At 37.3% G+C, this 25,450-nt stretch overlaps 1 protein-coding gene across 1 annotated transcript in view; it reads right to left on the bottom strand.

The window, feature by feature from the left end:
• LOC105383589 (Down syndrome cell adhesion molecule-like protein Dscam2) overlaps positions 1-23,212 on the bottom strand; it is a 44,891-nt gene extending 21,679 nt beyond the window's left edge. Inside the window, exons 1-11 of the mRNA XM_048626683.1 lie at positions 22,828-23,212; positions 20,759-20,972; positions 12,199-12,332; positions 6,185-6,343; positions 5,564-5,692; positions 4,568-4,673; positions 3,839-4,043; positions 3,112-3,337; positions 1,722-1,869; positions 480-646; positions 279-369 (exon numbers count right to left, since the gene is read on the bottom strand). Coding sequence (XP_048482640.1) covers positions 279-369; positions 480-646; positions 1,722-1,869; positions 3,112-3,337; positions 3,839-4,043; positions 4,568-4,673; positions 5,564-5,692; positions 6,185-6,343; positions 12,199-12,332; positions 20,759-20,972; positions 22,828-22,834 — 1,586 coding nt within the window. The 5' untranslated portion in view covers positions 22,835-23,212. The remainder of the gene's footprint in view (positions 1-278; positions 370-479; positions 647-1,721; positions 1,870-3,111; positions 3,338-3,838; positions 4,044-4,567; positions 4,674-5,563; positions 5,693-6,184; positions 6,344-12,198; positions 12,333-20,758; positions 20,973-22,827) is intronic.
• Positions 23,213-25,450: the final 2,238 nt, after the last annotated feature.

Here is a 25,450-nt window from a genome sequence, read left to right as displayed (position 1 = left end):
TTGAGTTGTAGAGCAAATAAGTTAGGTTACACGATTGCAAGTGCTCTTTGCTGAAAATTAATATTCCCGAGCCGTATTATGTTATTGTTATTCAGATATCTAAAATTCAATGGAATCGTAGGAAAATTTACAGAAAGTGACGCCACAACATTTAATAAGAAGTGAGTGCTTATAAATGCATCCTTGAAAAATTGTTATCCTTGCAATATCGATTATTTAGGCAACTAATTCAGACCTGAAACTTCATATAATCAACAAGAAACAAATGAGCAACTTACTTGATCGGGTATCCCGAATATGGACAATGAAGCACAACGTCTGTATCCGCTTTCACGTGTATTGCGGGTAGATATCTTATGTTTGGGGGGCCTGCATAAAATCACATTTCATTAACCATAATCATCAACCATACAATCTTAAAATTATCAGGTTATCACCCATAACAGTTACCTAGCTACGCATCAACTATTTGCGCTTACCAAAAACATTAATCCTAGCGTAGTGAGCATGAGACCCTTTAGAGTTGGTTGCGTTGCAGCCGTATCTGCCCCCTTCGTCCGCACTTCTGATGGTGACGCTCAGCGTGGACACGATCGCCCCCTCCTCGCCGCCGGGCAGGCTCTCCGCCCGCGTACTCACACTGTACCTGAAGAAAGGATCTTGTGACAGAGAATGTGTGTTGAAATTGAGGAGTTGAAGGACCATAGTATTATTACGTGGGTGGTCTGAAAAGTTTCCGACCTAACATAGATACAAGATTTTTTTTCTTAAAATTTATTTTTATTCTTCTACATAGTCTCTCATATAGTTATTAGGCGGCGCCAAAACTCGGATTTATTGCGCCTAAACTGCGCCAACAGAGCATTGGAAATGTTCATTCGAACACGTCGTTGGTCTGGCGTTAGCAAACGCGGCAGCCAACGCGCGGACAGCCTTCTCATGCCTAAATCTTTATTTAGTATGTGACAAACACGTTTTCTGGACATTTTCATTGCCTCTACTATCTCTCTCACATTAATTCAGCGGTCGTCTAACACCATTTGGTGAACTTTAGCGATGTTATCGTCAGTAGTTGCAGTTTTTGGACGTCCCGAACGTCCATCATCTCCGAAGCTCTTACGGCCACGTTTAAATTCAGCTGCCCAAAATTTTACTGTGGTAAATGACGGTGAAGAGTCCCCGTACACAGAATCTAACTCATCTTTGATTTGCGTAGGGGCATTCCCTTTCAAAAACAAATATTATAAGACAGCTCGATACTCGATTTTTTCCATTTTCACAGAAATGCTCAAATCGACTCACTCAAACGACTGTAAAATTAAAACCGCGCGTCAAAAATGGCTGAAACTTTGAAGTGTTGCTGTCAAAAGATGCACAATTATATTCCCTGACTTTAATTGATGTGTGCTACCATCTTCACGTTGAGGTCGGAAACTTTTCAGACCACCTACGTATGTGAAGGAAAACTAGTTTCAATTCCAAGGGATAACTAATTGAAACCCTAAAAGTTAAGTCTCTGTAGAAATCCAGCTGTAAGAGTACGGAAGAAGAACTTTTCAAATATATTCAGGTTCAGGGTGATAAAAATATGTAAGAAACAATAATCGACGTAATTTAGTAGCTGTTGCATATTGGCCTGTTTTTGTTTCAGTTACTCTATACGTAAAACGAAATCATTACTGAAAAAGCAATGTGCTCCCTTCTGTAATATTTCCACTTACTTCTCAGGAGCGGCAGGCAGGGGCCGCTCGTCCAGGGTCCACAGTATCCGGGGCGACGGCAGCCCGGCCGCGGCGCAGCGCAGGGCCACGTTCTGACCTATCCTGGTTATTGCTTCACTGAACGTCGACACTAGGCGGGGTGGCCTGTCTGTAAGGAGGGACTTATTTCAAAGACTAGAAATTAGAGACCAGAGATATTGCGTGATGCGGCAACGGGGAATCGCGCGGTTTGGTTCCGCAAGACAAAATTCCGACATGGGTGCGTTTTAATAGTAATTATTAACCCACTGACGGACACTGACTGCATTTGACGTCCACCACACTTTTAGAAAAAAATCATAACGTCGAATGCAGTCCCCGCTCTTTTTCTAATTATTTCAACAACGGTCAATGCAGTCCTGTTTTACCTAGAGTTTGTATGAAGACCATCTTTTTGTGCTTTATTTGGAAGGATTTCAAAGTTATATGTGCACCCAGAGTACCTTTTTAGGGTTCCGTAGCCAAAATGGCAAAAACGGAACCCTTATAGTTTCGTCATGTCCGTCTGTCCGTCTGTCCGTCTGTCCGTCTGTCACAGCCGATTTACTCGGAAACTATAAGTACTACAGTGATGAAATTTGATGGGAATATGTGTTGTATGAACCGCTACAAAAATATGACACTAAATAGTAAAAAAAAGAATTGGGGGTGGGGCCCCCCATACATGTAACTGAGGGATGAAATTTTTTTTTTCGATGTACATACCCGTGTGGGGTATCAATGGAAAGGTCTTTTAAAATGATATAAAGTTTTCTAAAAAACATTTTTCTTAAAGTGAACGGTTTTTGAGATATCAGCTCTCAAAGTCGTAAAAAGTATGTCCCCCCCCCTCTATTTTTATAACTACGGGGTATAAAATTCTAAAAAAAATAGAGGTGATGCATGCTAATTAACTCTTTCAACGATTTTTGGTTTGATCAAAGTATCTCTTATAGTTTTTGAGATAGGTTGATTTAACTGTAAATTATATTTGCTGCTACGGAACCCTTTGTGCGCGAGCCCGACTCGCACTTGGCCGGTTTTTATTTTCACACAGCAATAAGTTTTCATACAGAAAAAAGTGTGAACTCACACGCACACAACGGTCATTGACGTCGTGTTTTCTTTACTGCGCCTAGGCAGTGTGCCGGCATGTGCACCAGCAAATCAACACTCAACTCCCATACAAAAATGTTGTGCGTTTTTATGAATTTCACCGTTATTCTAGTGTCCATCAATGTGTTAATTATGCCTTGCGTACTTATAGTCCTGCATTAATGGAGACAGTCTCTAATTCACGAAGAACGAACCTCATTAGAAAGGGTACTGTCTCGACAGAAAGAAGATACGTATACAAGAGACTCTATCTCACCTGCAATAACCAACTCGGCGCCCGACACAGTAGTATCAGAGTGATCGTGAGCAGTGCACTGGTACAAGCCGGCATGGTGCGACCGGACCGGTCCGAGCATCAGTTTGGAGTGAGGGTGCGGCGCGTGCAGCGGCCTGCCCTCGTGCTGCCAGGTCAGTGTGGCGCCACCACCGCGGCCGCCGCGGACTGTGCAGTTGAAGAAGCCGGTACCACCCGTGCTTATCATCTGGAAGTGGGGGCTGCATTGTAGAGGCTTAATATTGAGCCGCTCGGATTAATTGAATTGTTTTTTATAATGCATTTTATTCTGCTGGACACATGCGCTGGTCACGATATTTGAATGTTTAGAAAATTTCTTAATTATATCTTATCCTAAATACCGTAAAAACTCTTTATCAATGGATAGCGGTCTGTTACTTTACAAATAATTATGGCAATTTATGTAGGATAACCTGTAATAGAAGCTCAGCCGTATCATATTCAAAGATCAAAGAAAATTAACATGAAATTATCCTTTGCTTGTTATGGGATGGACTAAATATATCCTACCTATATAAAATACATATCATTCTTTTACTTGAGGTAGAGTGAATAGTTGACGAAAGTGAAGAAGTCAAGAATTAAACACATTGCACTATGGACATTTCCAATGTCATCAAAACACTTAAGTTTAGCGAGTTTAGCACGATAGGGGCAATGCTTATAAAATGCAGATGAAACATCTTACCAAAGGATTAGGCGTCACGACCACCGTCAGCGGCTCATAGACCACCAGCCTGATGATGACTCTAGGGCTGGCGTCGGCGCCGGTGGAACACGCGTAGCGGGACGCGTGGTGAGGTCTGACATTCGGCAGGACTAGCGCCCCGCCGCGCGTGAGCCCCTCGCCGGCTGAGGGTGCCCAGGTGCCAGTCGGCTCTTGCTTCTGCCATCTAGAGGGTAGTGAGTGGAGTTGAGATTTGTTGGTGTTGATGGCGAAGTGAGGCAGACTGTCTTAAGATATGTTTGGAGTTAATTAATGTACGGTGGCCTGCGCCTAAAAGTATACAGGCGGAGTTTTTAAAATAGCGATCTCAAGCTCACATGCTGCTCAAGCACATCCACTCAAACACCACTGCTACACACATCACACACAACACGTCCCCAGATTTATAACAGATGTAGCTGGTCCCTTCATCATCAGGGACCGATTTTAAAAACTCCGCCTGTATACTTTTAGGCGCAGGCCACCGTACATAAATAATATAGAGCCCATATATCTTTATCCGCTCTGGAATATAATACTTACATTCATTCACCTTTTTTGTTATAGTACGTATATGTATAAGTATATAATAATGTATGCATGCATGTTATTATATGATTCGAGACGTTTTTACCGATAGTGATAAAATACCACGACCCTTCACCTGCAGAGATATAACTTTATATAAATATTAGATATTACACAACTTACGTAACAGTGTGTCCAGTCATGTGGCGGATGATACAGGGAAGCACCACGGTGTCTCCAGCTTGAGATTCTATGGAGTTCACTTCTATGTTTTCTAGCCAACTGCTGTCTGGTGACAAAATATATTGATTAGTTTATCAGAGTTTATTTCAGACTACCATCACATAAGGTAACTACTTACGACGATTATAAACAATCAATATTATTGGATATTAATTAGGTACTTGCACGAGCTTGTAACTTTAAAATGCAATCCAAATCTATTATAATTATGGGTATAAGTATTTCATAAATACCCAACATAAAAAAAACATAACAAATCCTATTTTAATAACAACAAGGTAGGATTACAGTAAATTATACTTTATCAAAAACTTTAATTTCCGCCACCGATTTTTAGACCACTCCTAAGAGTTAATTTATTTAAAAACAAAAATTGTATTTTATGAATCTACGAGTCTTTTGTACTTACCCAAAACTTTTTATATTTAAAAGTTACAGTAATAAGTTACATACTCAAGCTAAAAGCTCCTCTTTAGCTAAGCTAAGCTTAACAAGTTGAGTTGGTAATTTGAGTGCTTAAATAACCATTTCGAGAACTTTATGCTAATTCCACAAATAATTTAATTAAACACGCGTAGGTAGATTTCATTAGCCACGCTAAATTCATAAGTTGTTTAATGTAAAAAGATTTTTGTAGGATATAGGAATGTATACCTAACGTTATAATTAATGAGCTTATCATATAGAAGAATAAGTAATTTAAGAATGAATGGATGACAATAAAATTGTGCTTATATGGCTACAAAAATATTCCACAGGATTGAATGCGTGGCAGCGCTACACCAAAAAGATTTTGCCTGTGAAAAACATTTTGCATTGCACTAATCATTAGGAAAATCTTTGCTGTGCGGCGACGCAACGCACCGTGTGCTTGGTGATAGCTTTTTGAAAGTAGAAATATTCTCTTTTTTTTATTTCTCCATTTTATTTACTTACCATCAGTAGCAAGTCTCAGCGGCTGGCTGGACGTGTGGAGCGCCAAGCACGAGTACTCGGCCTGCACGTCCGCTTGCGTGAGGTCTGTGCCGAGCAGCAGCCCGCCGGCGCTGGAGATCCACCGCGCATCTGCAGGGTAACTGCTGGTTACTTGTGATGTCTTAATTTAGGGATTGATGATCCATCACACGTCTTTGTATGTTTAACGTGTTTGAGGTAGAATTTTATAGGTAGTGAGGAATTTGCTGTCCGATGACTGATACCTTCATCATTCAAAGTGTGTTGTATACTTTTTGATACGGTTGTACTTATAGGTTTTTAGTGCATTTCCAGACTTGCTATAGACAGAAATAGGCAACCAGAGATGAAAGAAAACTCAACAGGAAAATATCCTCGGTAAATACAATCAGCTGTCGTCGTATTCATGTCATCTAAGCGTTACCAAAACGATATTGAATTCGCAATACATTTTTGCTAGTAAACTAGTTTCTTCATGGATGTACTACAAATTCACTGTCGTTTTGATAACGCTGACTTGGCATGAGTACGGTACGGTCGTATGTTGAGTTGCATTTGACCGTATCCTCTCACTGACTTCCACCCCACTACAACAGCTCTCACCAGCGCCCAGGTATCCTGAAGGCAAGGGCAGTCCGTCTTGCAGCCACGTGACCTCCACCAGGCCAGCTTGTAGCGACACCTCGCAGCGCAGCACCACCTGCCCGCCGACCTTCGCCGGGGTCAGCTGACGGATGGTGTGGCTCAGGATGGTGTCTTCCACTGGAGGGGAACAGACGAGAGAGAAAACGTTATCATTATATTAAATTATTATGTTATGATTAATAATGTGTATTATTATGTATATGTATTAGTTATGTGATTATGTTAAAATTGGATATTGGGAGTATAGTAGCTGAGGGAAGACTGTTGATTAATGCCTAAAGTAGGTGAGGGAAAGCTATTTGTAAATTTAATTATTGCACAAATATATGTATATGTTGCATAAATGAGTGAAAGAATTGTCGACTTTTGGAGGTATGAAGGCTTACGATAATGCTCTAGAGTTGTTAGTCTTGTTTAAAATACAAGACTTACCTTTTAATAAAATTATAAAAAGTTTCCTACTATCTAATATTATTATAGAGCTAAAAGCGAAAGTTTATGAGTATGCACACCCTTGTTTGTTACCCTTTCACTGTAGGTAAAACGGCTGGATATATTTTGATGAAATTTGGTACATATACGTCGGAAGTTGACAGCGATTAACATAATAAAAGCAACCTTAAACAACCCGGAAATTGAATTCATGAAGAATATTTTACTTTCCATAACCGTAAAGTGGAGCTCTAGGGCAATAGCTAGTTATCTATATTTCAAAAGAAGCGAGTCTATTTGATAATCATAATAGAATTTATTTTGTGAAATTCTTTTGTCTGGAGCTCGAGTATAATTTGATTATTATTTCTCTTTTGTTATTCCAATTTCAAACATGCATTGTTTACGTTCTAACACCTTAATTTTAGCAGAGCTTTGTAATTTTCTTTTCTATGAATGTTAAAAATAAATGTAAGATAGAATTTATACACAAGAACATAATTGAGTCCGACAGGGTTTGTTTGTAGAATATAAATATTTGTGAGATATACAAAAAAACATAGCTAGTTACCTATTCAACAAGTTAGCAAGGTAGTGCTAGGTAGGTTCCTCAAAAAAGTATGGACAAATGTAGCGTTCGTTTACTTTTTGAAGACTCTGTTAGATACCTTCTCAAATTAAATACATTTAATATAGACCCCTTTATTGGTCTACAATCGTTTAGCAAAGTTAAGTCCTCGTAATATATTTAAATAATCTAATATTAACCAAATTATTATAAACTTTGCCATCATTTTATCACGGATAACTTTGCAACCTTATGTGACCTTTTAGTTACCGTTGAATGTAGTTCGTAAACTACATCACGACATCAAAGCCTCGAACACTTTCTTCAAAACTCATTTGAATGAGAATAAGCTCTCACTGCCCCCATTTGTTGCCTTTCAATTTTCCCTTTGTACTCCACCCATTGTGCGGAAAATATTAAAATATGGTAAGTAAGATCGGAAACTTGGTACAACTTGCGAATGGGTAGGATCCTTTGAGTTTTGTACGGAGAGTTAGTAGTGCTCCTTACAGACCCAGTGTTAGATGCTTCAAACTTGTTGAAGATTTAGTTTTATAAGTACCTATTGTTTGCTGTGCTATGCTCAAGGAAATTATATGTACTTAAACTTATATTAAAATTTATAACAAAAGATAAGATAATCTGTAAAAATACAAAAATATCGAAAGAGTACACTTTTAATTAAGATAAAATAACCCTTTTTCCAGGCAGTTGACAGTTGAGTACGTTCGTACCTACATAAAAGCCTTGTAACCAAATAACCAAACTATAAAACAAGAACCTTTATTCAGCTTCACATAACGTAGAACTAACGACCCACATTGATGTAATGTATGTAATTAGTAGTACCCCGGCTGTAGCATTTATTTATTGGAGCACAGCGACTGTTTGAAAGCCGATTTGGGCCTATTTAGTAGTTACTATAGTAATGCGGCTAGCGGGAACCCGTGTTTCGCTCACTTTTATCCAAGCCCAAGCCTAATGAACGTAATTAGACTAGACTCTAGAGATGTCCCGTACATCGGAATTAACGGAAATAATCAGTACTGACGAATAAACATTTCCGATCCACCATTACCGTTGTTAGTACAGTATTTTTTTTCATGTTATAAGATTGTTAATGTGAGTTTTGTATGCCTAAATCTAAACTATGTATGTCTTTTGGCCATAATATAGCTAAAATGGTATCGAAATTAAACAAAATATAAATAAAAAAGGTTGTCGGGGGGCTAAAAAATTATTAAATACAAAGCTCGAGGGCAATAGCTAGTTAAAATTGAAATAAATCTATGTAGGTAGCTTTTCTTTGTTTGATTAAACGTGGGGATGTTTTATAAATTTAGAAGAAGTACTTAGAAAACAGGTAAGTAGGTACATATCATATATAATACACTCACGGGCAATGAAAAGGTTCCACACATAAAGCACTAAATTACTTCTAAACGGAAAACCCGCCTTCTGCCGTCTTCTGCAACATTGAAGTACGTTTATCAGAGCATAAGAGAGCATATTACCAACTAAAATCGGTAATATTTTGTCCCAATTTTAAATTAAATCTTTAAAAAAAATCCTTTTTCGTTTTTTCGGATCCTTTGTCGTCGGAATTTTGTGAGTGGAACTTTTTCATTGCCCGGCAGTGTATAGTGTTGTGCTAAACTAAAACCTCAAACACTGCTGTTTCTCGATGGCACATCACTACCGACATAACTCGAATCCTTTGTAATGCAAGGAAATTAGCCGGGCAAATTCATGTCTTTGTGATAGTTCACAATGCAGTTTTATTCCACGAATAATGAGGGAAGCAAATGGAAAACTAAACGAATGTCTATGACATTGCTTTAATTATCGTACAACTATAATTACTTTTTTTATGTTATAGTACTTATTTTGCTCTTTTGTTCTGATTGCAGCTCAGAGTGATGAATTTAAGTAGTAAGACCAGGACAATAGACATGTAGCCAACTTTTTACCCGACTACGTGAAGCAAAAAGGAGGGTTATAATTTTGACCGCTATGTATATGTATGTATGTAGGTATATATTTATTTTTGTTTTCCCGTGAGAATCCTTTATGACTTGAAGGTTCGCGGACAAAAGTTAGTCATTTCCATAAATATAATTGAATTCCAAATTCATAGTAAGTACTTACTTGAAAGGAATGTTGTTCGGGCGGCAGCAGGGCGTGATGCCCAATCTTTAATTAAAACTTTTCGAAATCTTTTGCAACAAAAAGTTTTTATTATTCTTTTTTAATATTTATTATGTGTTGGTGAAAAGTAACTTTATTATATAAAATAGGTACAAATTGAAAAAGTTTTCTTTAAGTTTAATTTGGAAATAAAAGCACAGTTTCCACATTAAGTGCAAACTTTTCATCTGAATCCTGTGTAGTGAGCTTTCGTCGGCCGACTTTCCACTTCATACAATATAATATTGAACGGATTGCGATTACAGACACTAAAAACAATGAAAGTACAAAATAAACTTCTACTTTACAAAACAAAAAAAAACTTCACTCTTGCTTGAGCTTCTATCATTCATAACCTCAAGTTTAAGCCATAAACAAGTTGGCGGCATCATCAGTCAAAGCATCACGAGCGATGCTCAAGCTCATCAACATGCCCTCGGCATCAACACTGACTACAACGAAGACTTATTACGACACGCTACAACACTCTAATCATAAAAAAAACTCTGCGGTTTTCCGAGACAAAGGAAAAGTTACCTAGTCGCGAGCTCACTGTAATGTCATTTGATCCCTTAATTAAAAGTTTCTGTGTAAAAAAAGCGGGCCTCGACTTATTTTTCATTTTATTTCATATTTCCCGTAGCACTGTAACGGAAATTTAATTGGTCGAACTCGACTCCAAGTTGTAATTTGTTTTTCTCTTCCCGTCTGTCGGTTCATAGCGAAAGTCTGTTGCCTACAGTTTGTTGAATTCTCCTTAATTTTATGAACATATAATGGAATGGCAGTAGATTAATATTGTTTGGGGGTTGTTCAGTGTTTGCTTCATTATAATTAGACAGGTAACAGCTGAATGGAGCTCTCGAAACAATAAGTCCTTTATACAATACAACTTAAATAATTAGACAAGCCGCTTATAATGCTGTTGTTGAGAAGCTTAGTCAAAAATAAATAACATACCTAATTCATACGACGTTGTTTACTGTGACTCTTTGTTTATACTCAGTAACTGCTAACACATCTTTATATGGTAGATATGTCGCAGGCAACTGGTTTAATCTCCTGTTTGATTGAACCGCTAGCCCGTTCATTGGATGGCGCTATTCAGTTGTATGACTAAAGAACAACTCGTCAAGTCGTTGATTGTAACGTTCGACGTCTTGACTGAACGTCATTCAGCGAAGTCGTTGAATGGGATATAGTATAGCAACTTTGTAATGTCCGGTTAGGGTGAACATCACCAGACAAGATTCAACAAAAAGACTATGTTACAAAGCTCTTATCTCACAAATTAACTAAACAATAACAATAACCGTACCTTCATATTGTTGTTCATAATTATCCAGTTTCGCCACTTTTTTTCTTTGAAACTATCCGCCCGCGGCGTAATAATAGGTAAATCCATGTTGTCACACTATTTTAACACAAACAACACACTTCAAAGCTAATTTATTTGCAAAAAACTAACAATATAGGTGCTTTTTGTGTCAGCTGTTAGCTGTTAGACGCCATATTTGTTTTATTCACCACCTGACTGATTTTAAGTCAGCTAACTAGTTGGACGTTTTGTGACGCTTGTACAATCAACGTTCGGCCTAGTCATACAACTGAACAGCGCCATCCAATGAACGGGCTAGTGGTTCAATCAAACAGGAGATTAAACCAGTTGCCTGCGACAGATATACATAATTCGGGGTAACTCGGACTAACTTCATTTGAAAGTGCTGTATAGTTATATAAAATAAAATAAAATCGTTCCTCTGACAAACAGTGAAACTCGATATTTTTCAGGGAAACAGCCCATTAAAGTGCAGAACTGTACCTATCTGAAGACACTGCGTATGTGGATTATTATTAGATATTCCGACAAAGGCTGTTCGACATAGACGCAGGAGACAAGGCAAAGCCTGCATGAATATTCGCCGCTTACATAAGCCGTGGTATCGCGTGTAATGCTGCTCTCTTCGCCGCCTAATTTACATTATGGAAACGATGGTGCGGAGATTGAGCGAGCTAATCAGGAATTTGTACTGTAATCTCGCTATCTACTGGGCTCTATGCTATACTCGTAGACATATATTTTGGAATAAAGGGGTATTATCATGAACCATTTGTAATCTGCATGCGAATACATCATTTAAAAGATAGGGAGCTTTCGTTATTGAAGTATTTTATAAAGATAAAGTGCTTGTTTTTTCGATACAACAATTTAGCATCTAGCGTAGATTTATGCCTACGCTTGTTTAAGTACTGAGTTGGTATTTTAACTACCTACGAATATGCTTGCCAAGATGCCACGAGGACACAGCTGTTGGCAAGACTATAAGGTCGTATTGGGGCCACATAAGGACAATTAGTGCCTTATATTGAGTTTAAAATAGAGTAGTACTAAAATCATTAGATGGCTCTTCATTTATAGCAGGGTCCATAAGGAGATTTGCAATATTTGATGCGGCCTAGCTGGTAGATCGATAAATATGAAATTTATTCCCTGCCTGCTCTGAATACACTGCCACCGTCATCTGTCCGCACTTCTGTTTTCTCTTGATTCGTTACGTGGTGCATTACTAGCTGTGCAGACCTCAAACGATCTTATTTTACCTTTACTTCCTTCACCCATAGGTACCTGGCTAGAGCAGCATGGGTTTTATAACCCGAACATACCCGGCTACAGCAGCACGGGCCATATAACTCGTACAGTAAGGTGCAGATAAACCTGACCCACCTCAGAAGCATTGTTAGTATGAGAGGGGGGTCAGGTTTCTCTGCACCTGACCGTACATACCTGGCTGCAGCAGCACGGGGCGGGACAGCGCGACGCCGGCGCGGTTGGACGCGCGGCACCGCAGCATCGCGCCGCCCGCGTCCAGCAGAGACTTGCGCGCGCCCAGCACCAGCCGACCGTCGCTCAGGATGTGCCTGCAACACGTACTGCATGTAGAGTGGTGCAGGAGATGTGGTATTTTGAGGAAGTTAGAAAAGTAAATTTGAAAACAAAGCAGCTTAGGTTGCAAGAAAACTTCGGTTTACAAGTTTTCCCGTTGAATAAAATCGATGATAAGAATATCAAAATTTATTTCAGTTAATAAATGAATTAAAATGCTTAAATTTATACTCCTGTATAATAACTAATGAATATAATACGAATAGATGTTAAGGATGTAAATAAGGCGCCTTAAGCTTTTAAATCATTGGCAATTTACCCTGCTTATCCACAGCTGATTGAAAACACCTTCCAAGTCGAAGGGAAAATTACGTTTTACCTTCATCTCTCTTCCCAATCCAACTGATTTCCGTGCGAAAATTCGAATTATCCATCATGAATACCCATCTACGCGTGTTCCTATCGAATTACTGAATAGAAAGATATTTTGTTACAGTTTCATTGTTATTATCGGACACGGACAGTCGTTAGTTTGCCCGAATAAAGGCATTCCCTTATTGATAATTTGTATTGTATCTAACATAGCGATAAGACTAAAATAATTACAGTGGTACCGACGTTAATATCCACAGCTACAGCAATAATGCCAGATAATTTTGCGGACAGCCAAATCTCGTGAGAATGTTTCCCAGTAAATGTTAACAATGAGCCGGGTAAAGACAAATAAGATCCGTTTCGCTGTTCGCGGGGAATGGCTGGGAAATTCCAATATCAAACAAGGGTTCAAGACGTTTCGGCTCGCAGGTGAGATGTCCAAACTTTGCCTACACTCGGCTTGAGTCAACAGACCGGCTGACACGAGTGTCGACGAGTCAGAATTCAGCATACCTCTGTAACTTCGCAAACATAACTTTCCTACTCGACAGTCAAAACTTAACTTTATGCTAACAGTAATACGGTTTTAGTTGCCGGTACTACATAAGTCTGCACATGCTCTAAGTTGGTCGGTCCCCTGTTTCGTATGCGGAAAGTTAGACGGTCACAAGGAGCCGGTGTCATGTCGAATGGTCGATTTGCGAAAAGTTAATTTCCTTTACGTGGCTTCGGTACATGGGCGATGAGGCAGCGCCTTTGACTCTCTCGATCAACACTATTTAGTGTGCTTCGCATATATTTTAGACGGTACGTAGCTGAATGGAATATTCAAAGCTAATTAGGTAGACACTTTCCTTCTTTTTTATATAACGTTTTCTTTTAAGTATTATAACTTTTTATTTTCCTTGTAAGTATAAAAGCTCTGCTAAATGCTAAAGGTAAAAATGAGTATTTTTACATTTGCTTTACAGGAGTTTACATTTTATTACGCATCAATGTAAATGTAGGTACCTAATATAATTCTCCTATGATAGAAACCTTCTAGTAGCCAATACTGGATAGGTACTACATGTGTCTTACCCATATCACTCCTTCAAGGGAGTACCTTCAGACATCAACGATGATGGGCCCCATAAGTCTCCAATTACGAAGAACTTGTAAGGCATCGCGGAATAATAGATAGCATTGTGCCTAGAGAGGGTAATCAGAAGCGTAATGGATTCTTGACAGGGGCGCTGAGCTGTAGCCGCGTGTCTGGGGTTTTATATTACAGGTAATTCTGCTCGCCCCACGTACTGGCTGGCTAATGTCTCAGATTTATAGTTATTGTTGTTGCTTTCTTGCGTGTTGCTAGATTTCACCATTACGGCAAACAAACTAAATAATCGCATGGAAATTGCTACAACTTTGTAAGGATAATACATGCTTGTTTGCTCATAAATTAGTTTATCTTTTTTCTGTAACTATTCAAGCAGAATCAGTAACTTTTATTGTACAAATAATGATGTAACAAAACCATTTCGCTCGCTAAACTTCGCGAGTCATAGAACAGATTTTTGCCGAGTCACCGCTTTTTACCGTCCGCCTGCCTTCTGCCGAGTTGGGCAACGAGCTTCCTCAGATTTTTCCACATAAACACATGGTAACTAGCTAACTTTGTGAATCCCATCACAACTTTGCCATAGAGCTACTCTGCTAATGTAGTGCAAGATACTTTTATTGCTTGGTTAAACGGGGCATGGTAATGTGGCGTTTAAGTCTAGATACTTAAGATATTTTGCAAAGATTATAATAGGCCTTATTTGCAATTATACTCAAACATGTTTGTTGCTGCTGTAATTCAAAAGCAAGGGTTTATTGGGAAAAAATTCTCCTTATAAGTAGAAGGTACTTTACTTACCCCTAAAAATATAGAATAAAATAAATATTTTAACGGTAAAACGTTAATACTCGATTCAAACGATCATGTTTTTCCACAAATTCACGATTATTTTTTTTAACTCATATTTTAACAGTATTTGAACGACAAAGTTAGCTAATCATAACTTTGGAGCTAGCTCTAATGAGATTCTAAACTTTCATACACATATAGAAGGCTTCGCGATTTACTAGGAAGCATTGACATACGTTCATACAAAAATATATTAATTAAAGTATCTAAGAATGGCAGGTAGATAAATTCGATAGACCTGCAATCGGGAATGTCAGTGATAAAATCCTCATATAGATAAATTTGTATACTGACTGACACTGAGTATTAATAGCAAATGTAGCTATCATCAAATCAGACCACGCTTTTTGCTCAGCAGTAACTTTCAAAATAATTGACGCCACGTTTCTATAGTATATTTCACAACTCGGCAGATAAATTATTTACAATGCCTTTCAAAAACCTGTAACTCCTGTGACGCGCGTAAATCCTGTGAAAACCAAATCAAATCATCTCGCGGGTCAAAGCTACTTCTTACATAAAGTAAAAGTTCAACAAGCTAAACATTTGTCTTTTGTAACTACAATTAACAATAACTATTCCAATAAGCTATGCAAAACGGCAGAATATAAAATTACCTTTTTAAAGTAATACTTATGCGCTTTAAATATATTGCGTTCTCGGTAGAGTAACTTAAGAAATACAACTAAGTGGTACGCTCCGATACAAGTCCTTATTAAAAATACAAAAGTTGGAGCAAGTACTCTCATGTTGCAAACTTCCCGGTCGTTAGCAGAGCAACTTCCCCGTAACAGGTGCCTAGACTCTTTACAATTAGTTGCACAGCATTTTGTGTCAAAGACTCATAAGCAACGTTTTATTTTTTTTAAACGAGATTTTCGTTCTCGCTAAAATAACTTTGTAGCGCTTGGACAAGGCCGTAATCTGTTGCGATGTTTTTCGGAACAAAATTAAGTTACAAAATAAAAAAACAACTTGAGGAATCCTTATCTTATTTTTCCGGTGTACTTAAAAGTTTTGAATAAATTTTATGTCGTATCTTAAAACAGAGAGGAACAAACACTTGGAAGCCTGATAAATCTGTAATTTACGCGAGATAACCGAGACCTTATAAATTCATGCGGCGAGTAGGCCATCTCAAATATTAGAAACGAGATTATCTGCTACTAATCGAGTAGATCGGGCGACGCGACGTCTGCGCGGCTTCCCCGGGCATGCGCGGCTTCCCCGGGAACGCCCGGGAACGCCCGGATATGCCCGGACTCCGGGGCTAATTTATTTAATGGCCGTCGACCGCGGGAACTTTGTCATCCTCGCTTATGCAAGGAGAATCGTTAGTGACACTAAGTAAAACGTGCTGTTTACCAAGACAACTTAACGACACTTTTTCTTTTTGTTAGTCGTAATAAACTATGATTTCTTCTCGGATAATCCAGTAATAGCCCGGCTATATCCGTCCGCGTGTAGGCTGAACAAATAAGTAAACAAATCGGTTAACTGCGAGTTGATTGGATAAGAAATGGCTTTGTTTTTGTATCTTATACAGAAAGGATACTTATCTGCTTGGATAGAGACTTTTCTTATCGAGATGAACAAATGCCTACTTAGAACCAACAAACTGCTGAAATTTCCGGCCCCGTTACAAAGTGGTCCATTATTTAGTCATTTTCTTCCCATTGATCCACAAATTGACTGGCGGGTTAAACATAAACATAAAACCCTGTGAGTTGCTAAAGCTTTGCGACGTGAAAGTAAAGATGTTGGTGGTTGATGACATCTCATAAACACTACGTTCTCGTCGTTACTTTTATACACTGTGAAATACCGATTCATCATCAGAAAAATGGTAGAGATAAATTTTTGATGTGGGTTTGATGCTAAACAGCAAAATACTCGTAATTAGGAGTTTGTTTAAAACTTACATACTGTTTCAATCTTTTATAATTATGGTTAACAAAATCTGCTAATGCATCTTCGTAATCGTTTCTTATAAGGATTCCAAAATAACTTTCCAAAATTTAATATGTACCAATATATTATTTTCATAAGCCTATAAAATTTATAATAAGTGATAAGTACTTATTTAATAAGTGACTTAATTTTAATAATAGAAGTACTTAATTATAGGACAAAAAGTATTTTCAATTAAAACTGAAGCATCTTATACGAGACGAAACTCTAAAACAAAAAGTAAAGTGCTCCATGCTACGTCACACTTTACATCGTAAACCCCGGAAGCACCCAGCATTCTCACCTCGGCGGCAACATATCACCCACGGAGGAGGTTAAGCATATAACGATGACGTGCAAAAGCACGCAGATATGAAAATACGAGCGAACTCCCGGCGCTAGCAGCAAACACCGCCCGCCGTATCTCTTGTAAAATATATTCAAACTTGGAACAGTTATTTAATGTATCCGTCGTCGACGTTCAGAAACTCGGCTAACTTCCGATTTCCAAACTAATCTTGCGATATATTAGTTGCGACTAGAAAGTCGAAACTATACCATCATAAATTGGGTTTGTGGGTTACAAAGCGACTTGAGTACTGTATGATTAATATTACTCAAGTTCTATTGGGATACTTCAGATATGTTACTAATTGGTGAGTTTAGCTGCGCGGATCATTTATTAATGCCAGAGATAGATACCGAGTGTGGGTAGTAGTAATGAAAGGTATGGCTAGAAATTACGCATTCATAGAGAAATATGTAATTACCTATAACTAGGTAGGTATATAATTTAAAATTATAAATTATAGTTTTATACCTAAATATCAGATATACTAAATATTTCTCCATGGTATATAAACAAGCTACACACCTGGTATGCACAGCTGATGAGTTGATAGAGTACTTAGATAAGTGTACCTCGAGTTTAAGTTACAGTTCCCCAAAATTGATAATGCGCATAGAAATCTTCGTCATTGTTCGGCAACGGTCGTTTTTCCCGAGCGTTAGAAAACTTTTCTTCATGCAATTTTAGTAGAAATATGTATTTGGTGCTAAAAGAGATATCAATGACTTATCAGTAACGAAATATGATTCGATAATTCATAATATTGTCATAATATTAAAATGGGAGGTTTTCAACCATAGACAAACAACCATAGATTATAGATAACCTCATACTCAACAGCACTGCATTTTTTTTAGCCGGCATCTAAAAAAATGCAGTGCTGTGGAGTATGAAGTTATCTATAATCTATGGTTGTTTGTCTATGGTTGAAAACCTCCCATTTACTTCGAAAATCTGATTTGGTAATCCATAATATTGTCATAATATTAAAATTTACTTCGAAAATGTTACAGTACTTTTCAAGTGTCTTAGTGAAGCTGATGTAAAGATGGATGAAAGAAGGTTTGAATAACACAAGGTTTATATTATAAGAATAAAAATGGATTTCAAACAAAGGTTTACGTTCAAATTTTAAAATCTCAGTTCAAAAGTATTTACAGCACTGATCATTTCACATTAATATTTCAATTACAAACTTGGTCTTTTGGGTGTGGCTTTATTTACAAAGTGAAGTCTATCAATGTGACATATATTTTTCATAATAAGGCATCATCAAAAATAATTTTATTTGAGTGGAAATTAAATTCACATTTGAAAACAAAACCAAGAACGATGAACGAACGAAACGAACAGCTCTATACATATAATTCCACAGAACTGACTGACAAGAACTGAAGGACCTTTGACTGATTGGTGACAGCCGCCGACAGCCCGAATTGTTTTCGATTATGTACACATGATATTGACCTCCTATTTCTTTCAATCTAGGTGCAAAATCCAAGTCCATTGTTTAAGGCTCTTACGATTCAATGATTCGGGTGTTTCCGGGAATACGACAAATTGCGAAGATTTGCATGCGCATTATTAATATGGGAGAACTGTACGATGCTTTATTAATATAGTACCTAAGCCTATGAACATTTTATCAGACACTGAAGGTGTATGGATTTATGAGGTACTAGCTGTTCCCGCGCGCTTCGGTTCGCCTTAAAAAGTTTTCCCGTGGGATTTCCGGGATAAAAAGTAGCCTATGTTCTTTCCCAGGGTCTAGACCGTATGTCTACCAAATTTCATTCAAATCCGTTCAGTATTTTTGGCGTGAAAGAGTAACAGACAGACAGACAGACAGACACACTTACTTTCGCATTTATAATATTAGTTAGGATATGATACAGTGACATACACATATTTATATGTATATATATTTATTGTATAGTATAGGCTATAGTACCTATGTAGAATGACCCAATTGGGCTTACTTCTACGAATACCTTGTATAGTATACAGTGTAGCGTTATGTACATGTATAAAGTTGTGTAAATATCCTATGTCGAAGCTATAGTGCACCCAATCATGTAACAAAATAATTCATACGGAAATGCAGCCAACCAAAGCTAACATAGAACAAGTTCTTCCAACAAGAATAAACATTCATTTACATACAACTGCTCCTGCGAGTGAAGTATATAGGTAATAGGGAAAATAGATGTGCCACTACAACCTTACGTTGCCGCCCATTACTTTCTATTAAGATGAATTTATTTCGTTCATTATGTAAAGCAGCTGTACCTACGGTAGTAGGGTAACTTAATAGATTTAGTGGAGTTCGTAGCAATATATTATTATGCGTGGGATGTCTACAGCTATAATTTACCTACACTTCTGTCCCACTTTGATGGTGTATTCTCCGAATGCATTATTGTATGTGATGAATAGAGTAAGCTGAAAGTGACAATGAGTTGTTCGCTTGCCATTATTCGGCAAACACCATTGTCGCACCTGTTTAGCCAGGCACACGCGCAGGTTGACAAAGGTTATAGGCAGATATTTGGTTAAATAGGTCAGCCGTGGTGCTAACCAGCAATCCATCAAATTATCTCTTGTGTGTGATACCTACTGATATTTAATTTATCTCTAGTGTTTAGTATGCAAAGTTCGGTTTGGATTTTTTTTTATTTTAATGCAGTAATTTGTTGTAGACACTGGACTAGACTCGCACAGGACCGGAAGAGATGGCGTGATAGGGAAGAGGTTTATACCCAGCAGTGGGAAGATACGGGCTGATAATGATGATGATGAATTTGTTGTTCTTTATTTCTTAATGCTCTTAGCATTAAGTCCACCTGATTGTACATGTACTTTTGTAAATTGTGCAATAAAAGCATAAATAAATAAATAAAAATTTTCAATGGCAAGCTGGTTTCTCTACAAATAAATTTGGATTAAAAGGTATCTTAGCTTTATCAGGCTTATAAACTGAACAACTTATAAAATCTTTCAATGATAAATAAGAAATAAATTCTACTATATCAAATAAAATAAAAATATAAATAAGAAATTGATATTAATAAACAATAGTTACGTGAAACTTTACTTATGCAATCTTAGTAGATCCACAAACTAAGATCCCTAAATCTTTAAACTGTCTTATAATAAAATGCAGTAAAACCGCAGTTTACGAGCGCACCAGTTTAAAATGACGCCATTTTGTTATAAATCCGGGCCAACGTCGTCGTCGCCAGTGTCCGTGGAAATGGCAAGAAAATTGACTTTTTCAATCAATCAGCCGACGTCCACGGAACGGAAAACGTTATTACATTTTATTGTTTTCGGTTTTTACTGCCATTCCTTCATTGGAGCTATGAAGTTGCTCGTAAAATATGAAGGTTTATTACCTACTTATTAGAAATTGTATGATTTTGAAACCAACAGAAACCAATATGTATGCCGGCTATCCTATATGTACCTAATGACAGTTAGTTTTTAAATATTTTAATTGAGAATAAAATTTGCAGTCTTTCCGTTAGCCTGCTTCATAGGTATAATTCTTCGGCGGTTACTGTACTATATACGCTCTACGAGCGAACAGTTAGCAAGGTATCCCCGTGCTAACTGCTACGGAACCAATACCATTCACTTTCAGTATCATTTACATTTTGTGAGCCGAATTCGTTTCAATGAATAGTAGGTTGGTTGTCTTTCCATTTTCATGACGCACAAGAAATAAAGACCACTATAAAATTTTCTGAATACAATACTCGTACGTGCAAGCCTGCATTTGGATATGCCACATATAATAAGCATCAAAACATCATGAAAGTAGCAATAGTACTCACCGTAGCCCCGGTATAGTGGTCAAGACCTGTCCCTCAGTGGTGACCCAGTGCACCTCGGGGGTGGGATGTCCGGAGGCGCGGCACACTGCAGTGGCACCCCTAGTGGCGGGCCAGAGCAGCCGCGCTGGGGGCTCCGTCGTGAACTGAGGCCTCTTGTCGGGGCTGCTGCCCTCCGCTAGCAGTAGGGTTGCCAACAGCCATGGCAACACGGGGGCTGTAACAAGGAGATGTAGGGTTAGTGGGTTATAGTTGACCTATGGGGAGTTGGGGAGCTTTTTCATTTAATACATAAATTTAATACATAACATAAATATCACTGGCACAGCCCACTTCTAGAAGTATATGTATAAACATCAAAATTAACTGCCATTTGTTACATTTGAACGGACCGAGCAATAAAGCATTTAAATATTAACAAACATCAGCTGAAAACCCTATCTATATCACAGAATATTTAATTCTGCCGAACAGACTGTGCCGTCTGGCAACATTTTAGAATACCCGTTTTCGCTTACTTAATGGGCATTTTAAGATTTACTGTTATATCGCTCATACTCCGGGCCATAACTCTTCAGCGCCAGGCAACTAGTCACCACTATGCTACAAAGTGCAAACATATTTATTCCACACCTTTCCGCTAAAATGAACGTTATCACAACACATTAAGACTCAATTTTGCTGATATAAAATAGTGGACTCGCAGTGGATGTCGTATCGCGGGAAAGCGCGACTTTATTTACTGCACAATGTTTACGGACATAAAGTGTTATGTAGTTTATGTTATGAAACAGTATGAGCTTAATGTGTTTTATTAAAAGTTAATCTTCATAATACATATTACGTTTCCCTCATTCCCAATGGTTTCAAAATGAAGGGCATAGCTAATTAATTACGAGTTCGTTGTAAAAAGTGCGGCTTACAAACGTGATAAAGTTACGTAAAAACAGTTTTCTTTCCAAATCTCTGTTTTTGAACTTTTCATATTCTAAAAACATTTAAAAATTTAAGATTTTTTACTTATGAAAAAATATTTAAGTACCTACCTATATTTATAAGTAGTCAGGCATTCAAAAAAACTTTTTTTGAAACCTGAAGTGTGTAATACCTACCTAGTTCTTAGCAACGAATTTTGTCAATTAGTTGCATTTTAGGAAGAAACTATTTACCCAACTGGTTGTCCACACGGATTTTTAAAAACAGAAATTGCTAAATTATGCTAATTATCTCTTAAAGTCTAACTTTAAAAAAACATAAAGTTATGCCTCTGTGTTTTTACCATATCATATTTTATAAATAGATTACACTCTACATAATTATGACCTCTTACTACCAAACATTATTATTCTTGCTAAAATACTGGATCTAATTTGTTTTTTTGGTGGTATGTAGAATAAAAAAATATCAATCCAGTGTTTTAGCAAGAATAATGTTGGGTACTATACCTATATTTTGGTCGAATATTATGCGATACTAAAATTACCTATTTTATAATGTTATCTGAAACTTTCTCACCCCATGCGGAGGAATGATTTATAGAAGGTAGAAAGTATTGTAAGAATAGGGAACTTTTCCAACCTAACGGCGTAAAGACGGTCGGGAAGGGTCTAGTACGTTATTTATAACGAACTTTATAGAAATATGTGAAATTTATACCTACTTGGGTAGCCGTTACAGAATTCGTGGGACAATTTGGTTTTTAATAGGTAGTTACGTCTTATATTAACTTTACCTATGGAATGTGTAACAAGTACCTAAATTTGTCTAGGTAGGTACCTTCTTGTGACTGATGACACTTTCATGGACTAAATTGGATTATTTTATATAATAAGGTCTGTATACATCTACTCACTACGTTGCAAATTATTATGTGCATAGATTTCATTCAAGGCTCAATTACTTTGACTTTAATTGGCCCAATTTACTTGAATTGAAATAATATTTCGCGTTGATAGTCTTGACCAATAATTAAGGACATGATCGAATAAATTTCTACATAAAAAGTACATACTTGTGTCAGTACCTATACAATATCTCATAAATACCAGGCTGAAAATACAGAGCTTCCTCACCTTTCATCCTGCCTATAAAAATTGGCGTCCTGTCAGCAAACACATCAGTATTCCATCTTACTAATCCACACTTGGCACTCGATCCATTATTTAAAATCCCAGTCCACTTCAGCCATAATTTGATACTAATTGACAAACTTATTAATACCTAAGCTCACATAAAATTCACAGATTCATTTCGCGTTTCATTTTTGAGGTTATGAAAATGTCTTTGTAAAGTGGCGCGTAAAAGTTTTGACAGCGCGCTTTCCCGCGCAGCGGCTGCGTTCACGTAGCCGCTATCACTCGTCCGCGAGGACTGGCGCGGCGGAGCTCGAGATAAGAACACGCGCGTACTGCGCATGCTCACTGCAAGGCTAATTTGTTGCTACTTGAACTACTTTGGTAGGCGAAATTTCGAAAGACTGCGTAAGTATTAAGTAAATACCTACTTACATAAATATTTTATCAATCGCTATTGCAAAATAAACAAACGTTTATTTTCTATAGTAAACCAGTAAGTCATTGTTGTACATTTCACAGAAGCACTTAGAGGATTTCCATTTATATTTCAAAAAGCCAGAGTAAGGAGTAGCCGGAATTCGACAGAAGCACAAAGGTCGCATTGTTTTTTTTCTCGTTTCGCGTTCTAAGCGGAAAGTACTGTGGATTATTTTGCGGTTTTCATTTGAATGGAAAGTTTAATTGCGCAGTTGGCCAGACGGACATTGAGTGCGTTCATTCATTGTAAAGTGCAGAGGTTTAACAAAGCAACAAACATAATAATGTACTCGACTGTACACTTATGTAAGAACTTAGTGAAAAGCCTTTTTTTACTTTCCCAAGTTTTGTTTAAACTTAAGTACCTATAGACTCCATTTTTCATACATAAGTTGAAATTAACTTATTTAGAACTACTTTCTCGGTAGACATAATATCTACATAATTACATAATATATACGAAAATATATTTAAAAAAACTTACATTAAAAAACTCTGGGTATCATTAAGCTGCAATCTCCGTAGCTATGCCGACTAAGCTGGTGTTTGTGCAGCGTCTTACAACTGGGCTGAGGAAACAACGATTAACTGATTGCAGGCCGATGCATTAATTACTGTGGACTGAGCTTTACTCCGCTTGATTTATTACTCATGTGACTTGAATGGAGTGTTTGATTAACATTAGTAACTAGCTCTCCCCGCGAGCTCCGTGGTGGGAAATCCGGGATTAAAAATTGCCTATGTATTAACTAACAACATTCTACAGTTAATAATAATAAATGACTTTTATAAAGTGTCGGCATTACCTATGCTATGCTGCAATAGAAATAAATAAAGTCGGCATATAGCGATAGAACAGTATGAAGTTCTGTTAAAGTCGGAAAAGTCAACAAAGCGCAATAGTCGGCATCTTGCTACTGACTAATTGATAAGTAGTTAGTTATGCATTATATAATGTTCTATAATGCATAATAAGGTTGCTATTATACTTACCACATAAAATGAGAAATATAGAAAAACAAAAAATATTATCTAACTTTATGAATTCTGACCCAGAAAAAATACGTTGCTACAGAATTTATTGGCAAAAGTTTTTTAATCCTCCGGGGTTCCTTGTCACCCTGTAACTTATATTGTGGATAAACTTATTTGTGAAATGAATTATGTATATAATATTTTGTTTTAGTAAAAGTAAACATTTACTTACTAGTAATGTAATACAAAAGCATAGATATGCATTTTGGGATAAGTATCATTATTTAGTTTTAGTTAGGTGTGTAAAGCTAAGTACCTAACTGCCTACCTAATTTTACTTACCTACCCTTACCTTACGTATAAAAATGACCTATATCTATGAATTTCATTACTTCGTGACATTGATCAATACTTATAAAAACGTGTAAAAAATATGTAACAAACGACGTTTAAGTTTTTCAGGGCGTACTTTTATCCTATCGCGTCGTACGCACAAAGAGCAAAGCGCGAAACTTTTTACAAAGTAATCCGACCTTTTTGGAGCCAGCGGACAGTGGAGCAGGTCTATTCTCGATATTATCGATTTCCTTTATTGAACCCACTGTGCACGGATAAGAGCAGGCAACGCTGACAAAGTCGGAGAGCGAACGTTAATTCCACTAATGCGTCAGCCGGTACTGTGGTATAATGGAGTGTACCTACTATATTTTGCAGTATATATTAAACTGCATAAACTTTGAGTTACATAATAAATGTACCACATAAAAGAGTTGGTTCTGTAAAGATAAACTTTAATTCACCGTAACTAATTGAAGTAGTCTGGTCAGTTGAAAAGTTAAACCATCTTGAACTAGTTCAGAACAGTTTTATTGCCTTTGCTGAAGCTGAAAGTTTTTAGAAGTGATTAGAGCGTTGAGACTACGTCGAGTTTCACACTCGTGGTGGTACTGTCTACTATATGCAAATAGCGCACTCACAAAATCTCAACGAAAAAAATGCGCCTTTAACATTTCAGCGCTTTCAAATAGAGCAGAAAATATATTTTAAAAATCTTACCTTAGTTTAAGTACACATACCTACTATACTTGTTAAAAAAAAATTTATCGGCTTTTCTCTTATCTATTTCTAGCTGTTCCAGCGGAGGGCATCCCACGCTACGTTTGCCTGT

This window comes from Plutella xylostella, chromosome 17, assembly GCF_932276165.1.
Source record: "Plutella xylostella chromosome 17, ilPluXylo3.1, whole genome shotgun sequence".
In the NCBI taxonomy this organism is placed as follows: domain Eukaryota; kingdom Metazoa; phylum Arthropoda; class Insecta; order Lepidoptera; family Plutellidae; genus Plutella; species Plutella xylostella.
This window is presented reverse-complemented; position numbering and strand designations above follow the sequence as displayed.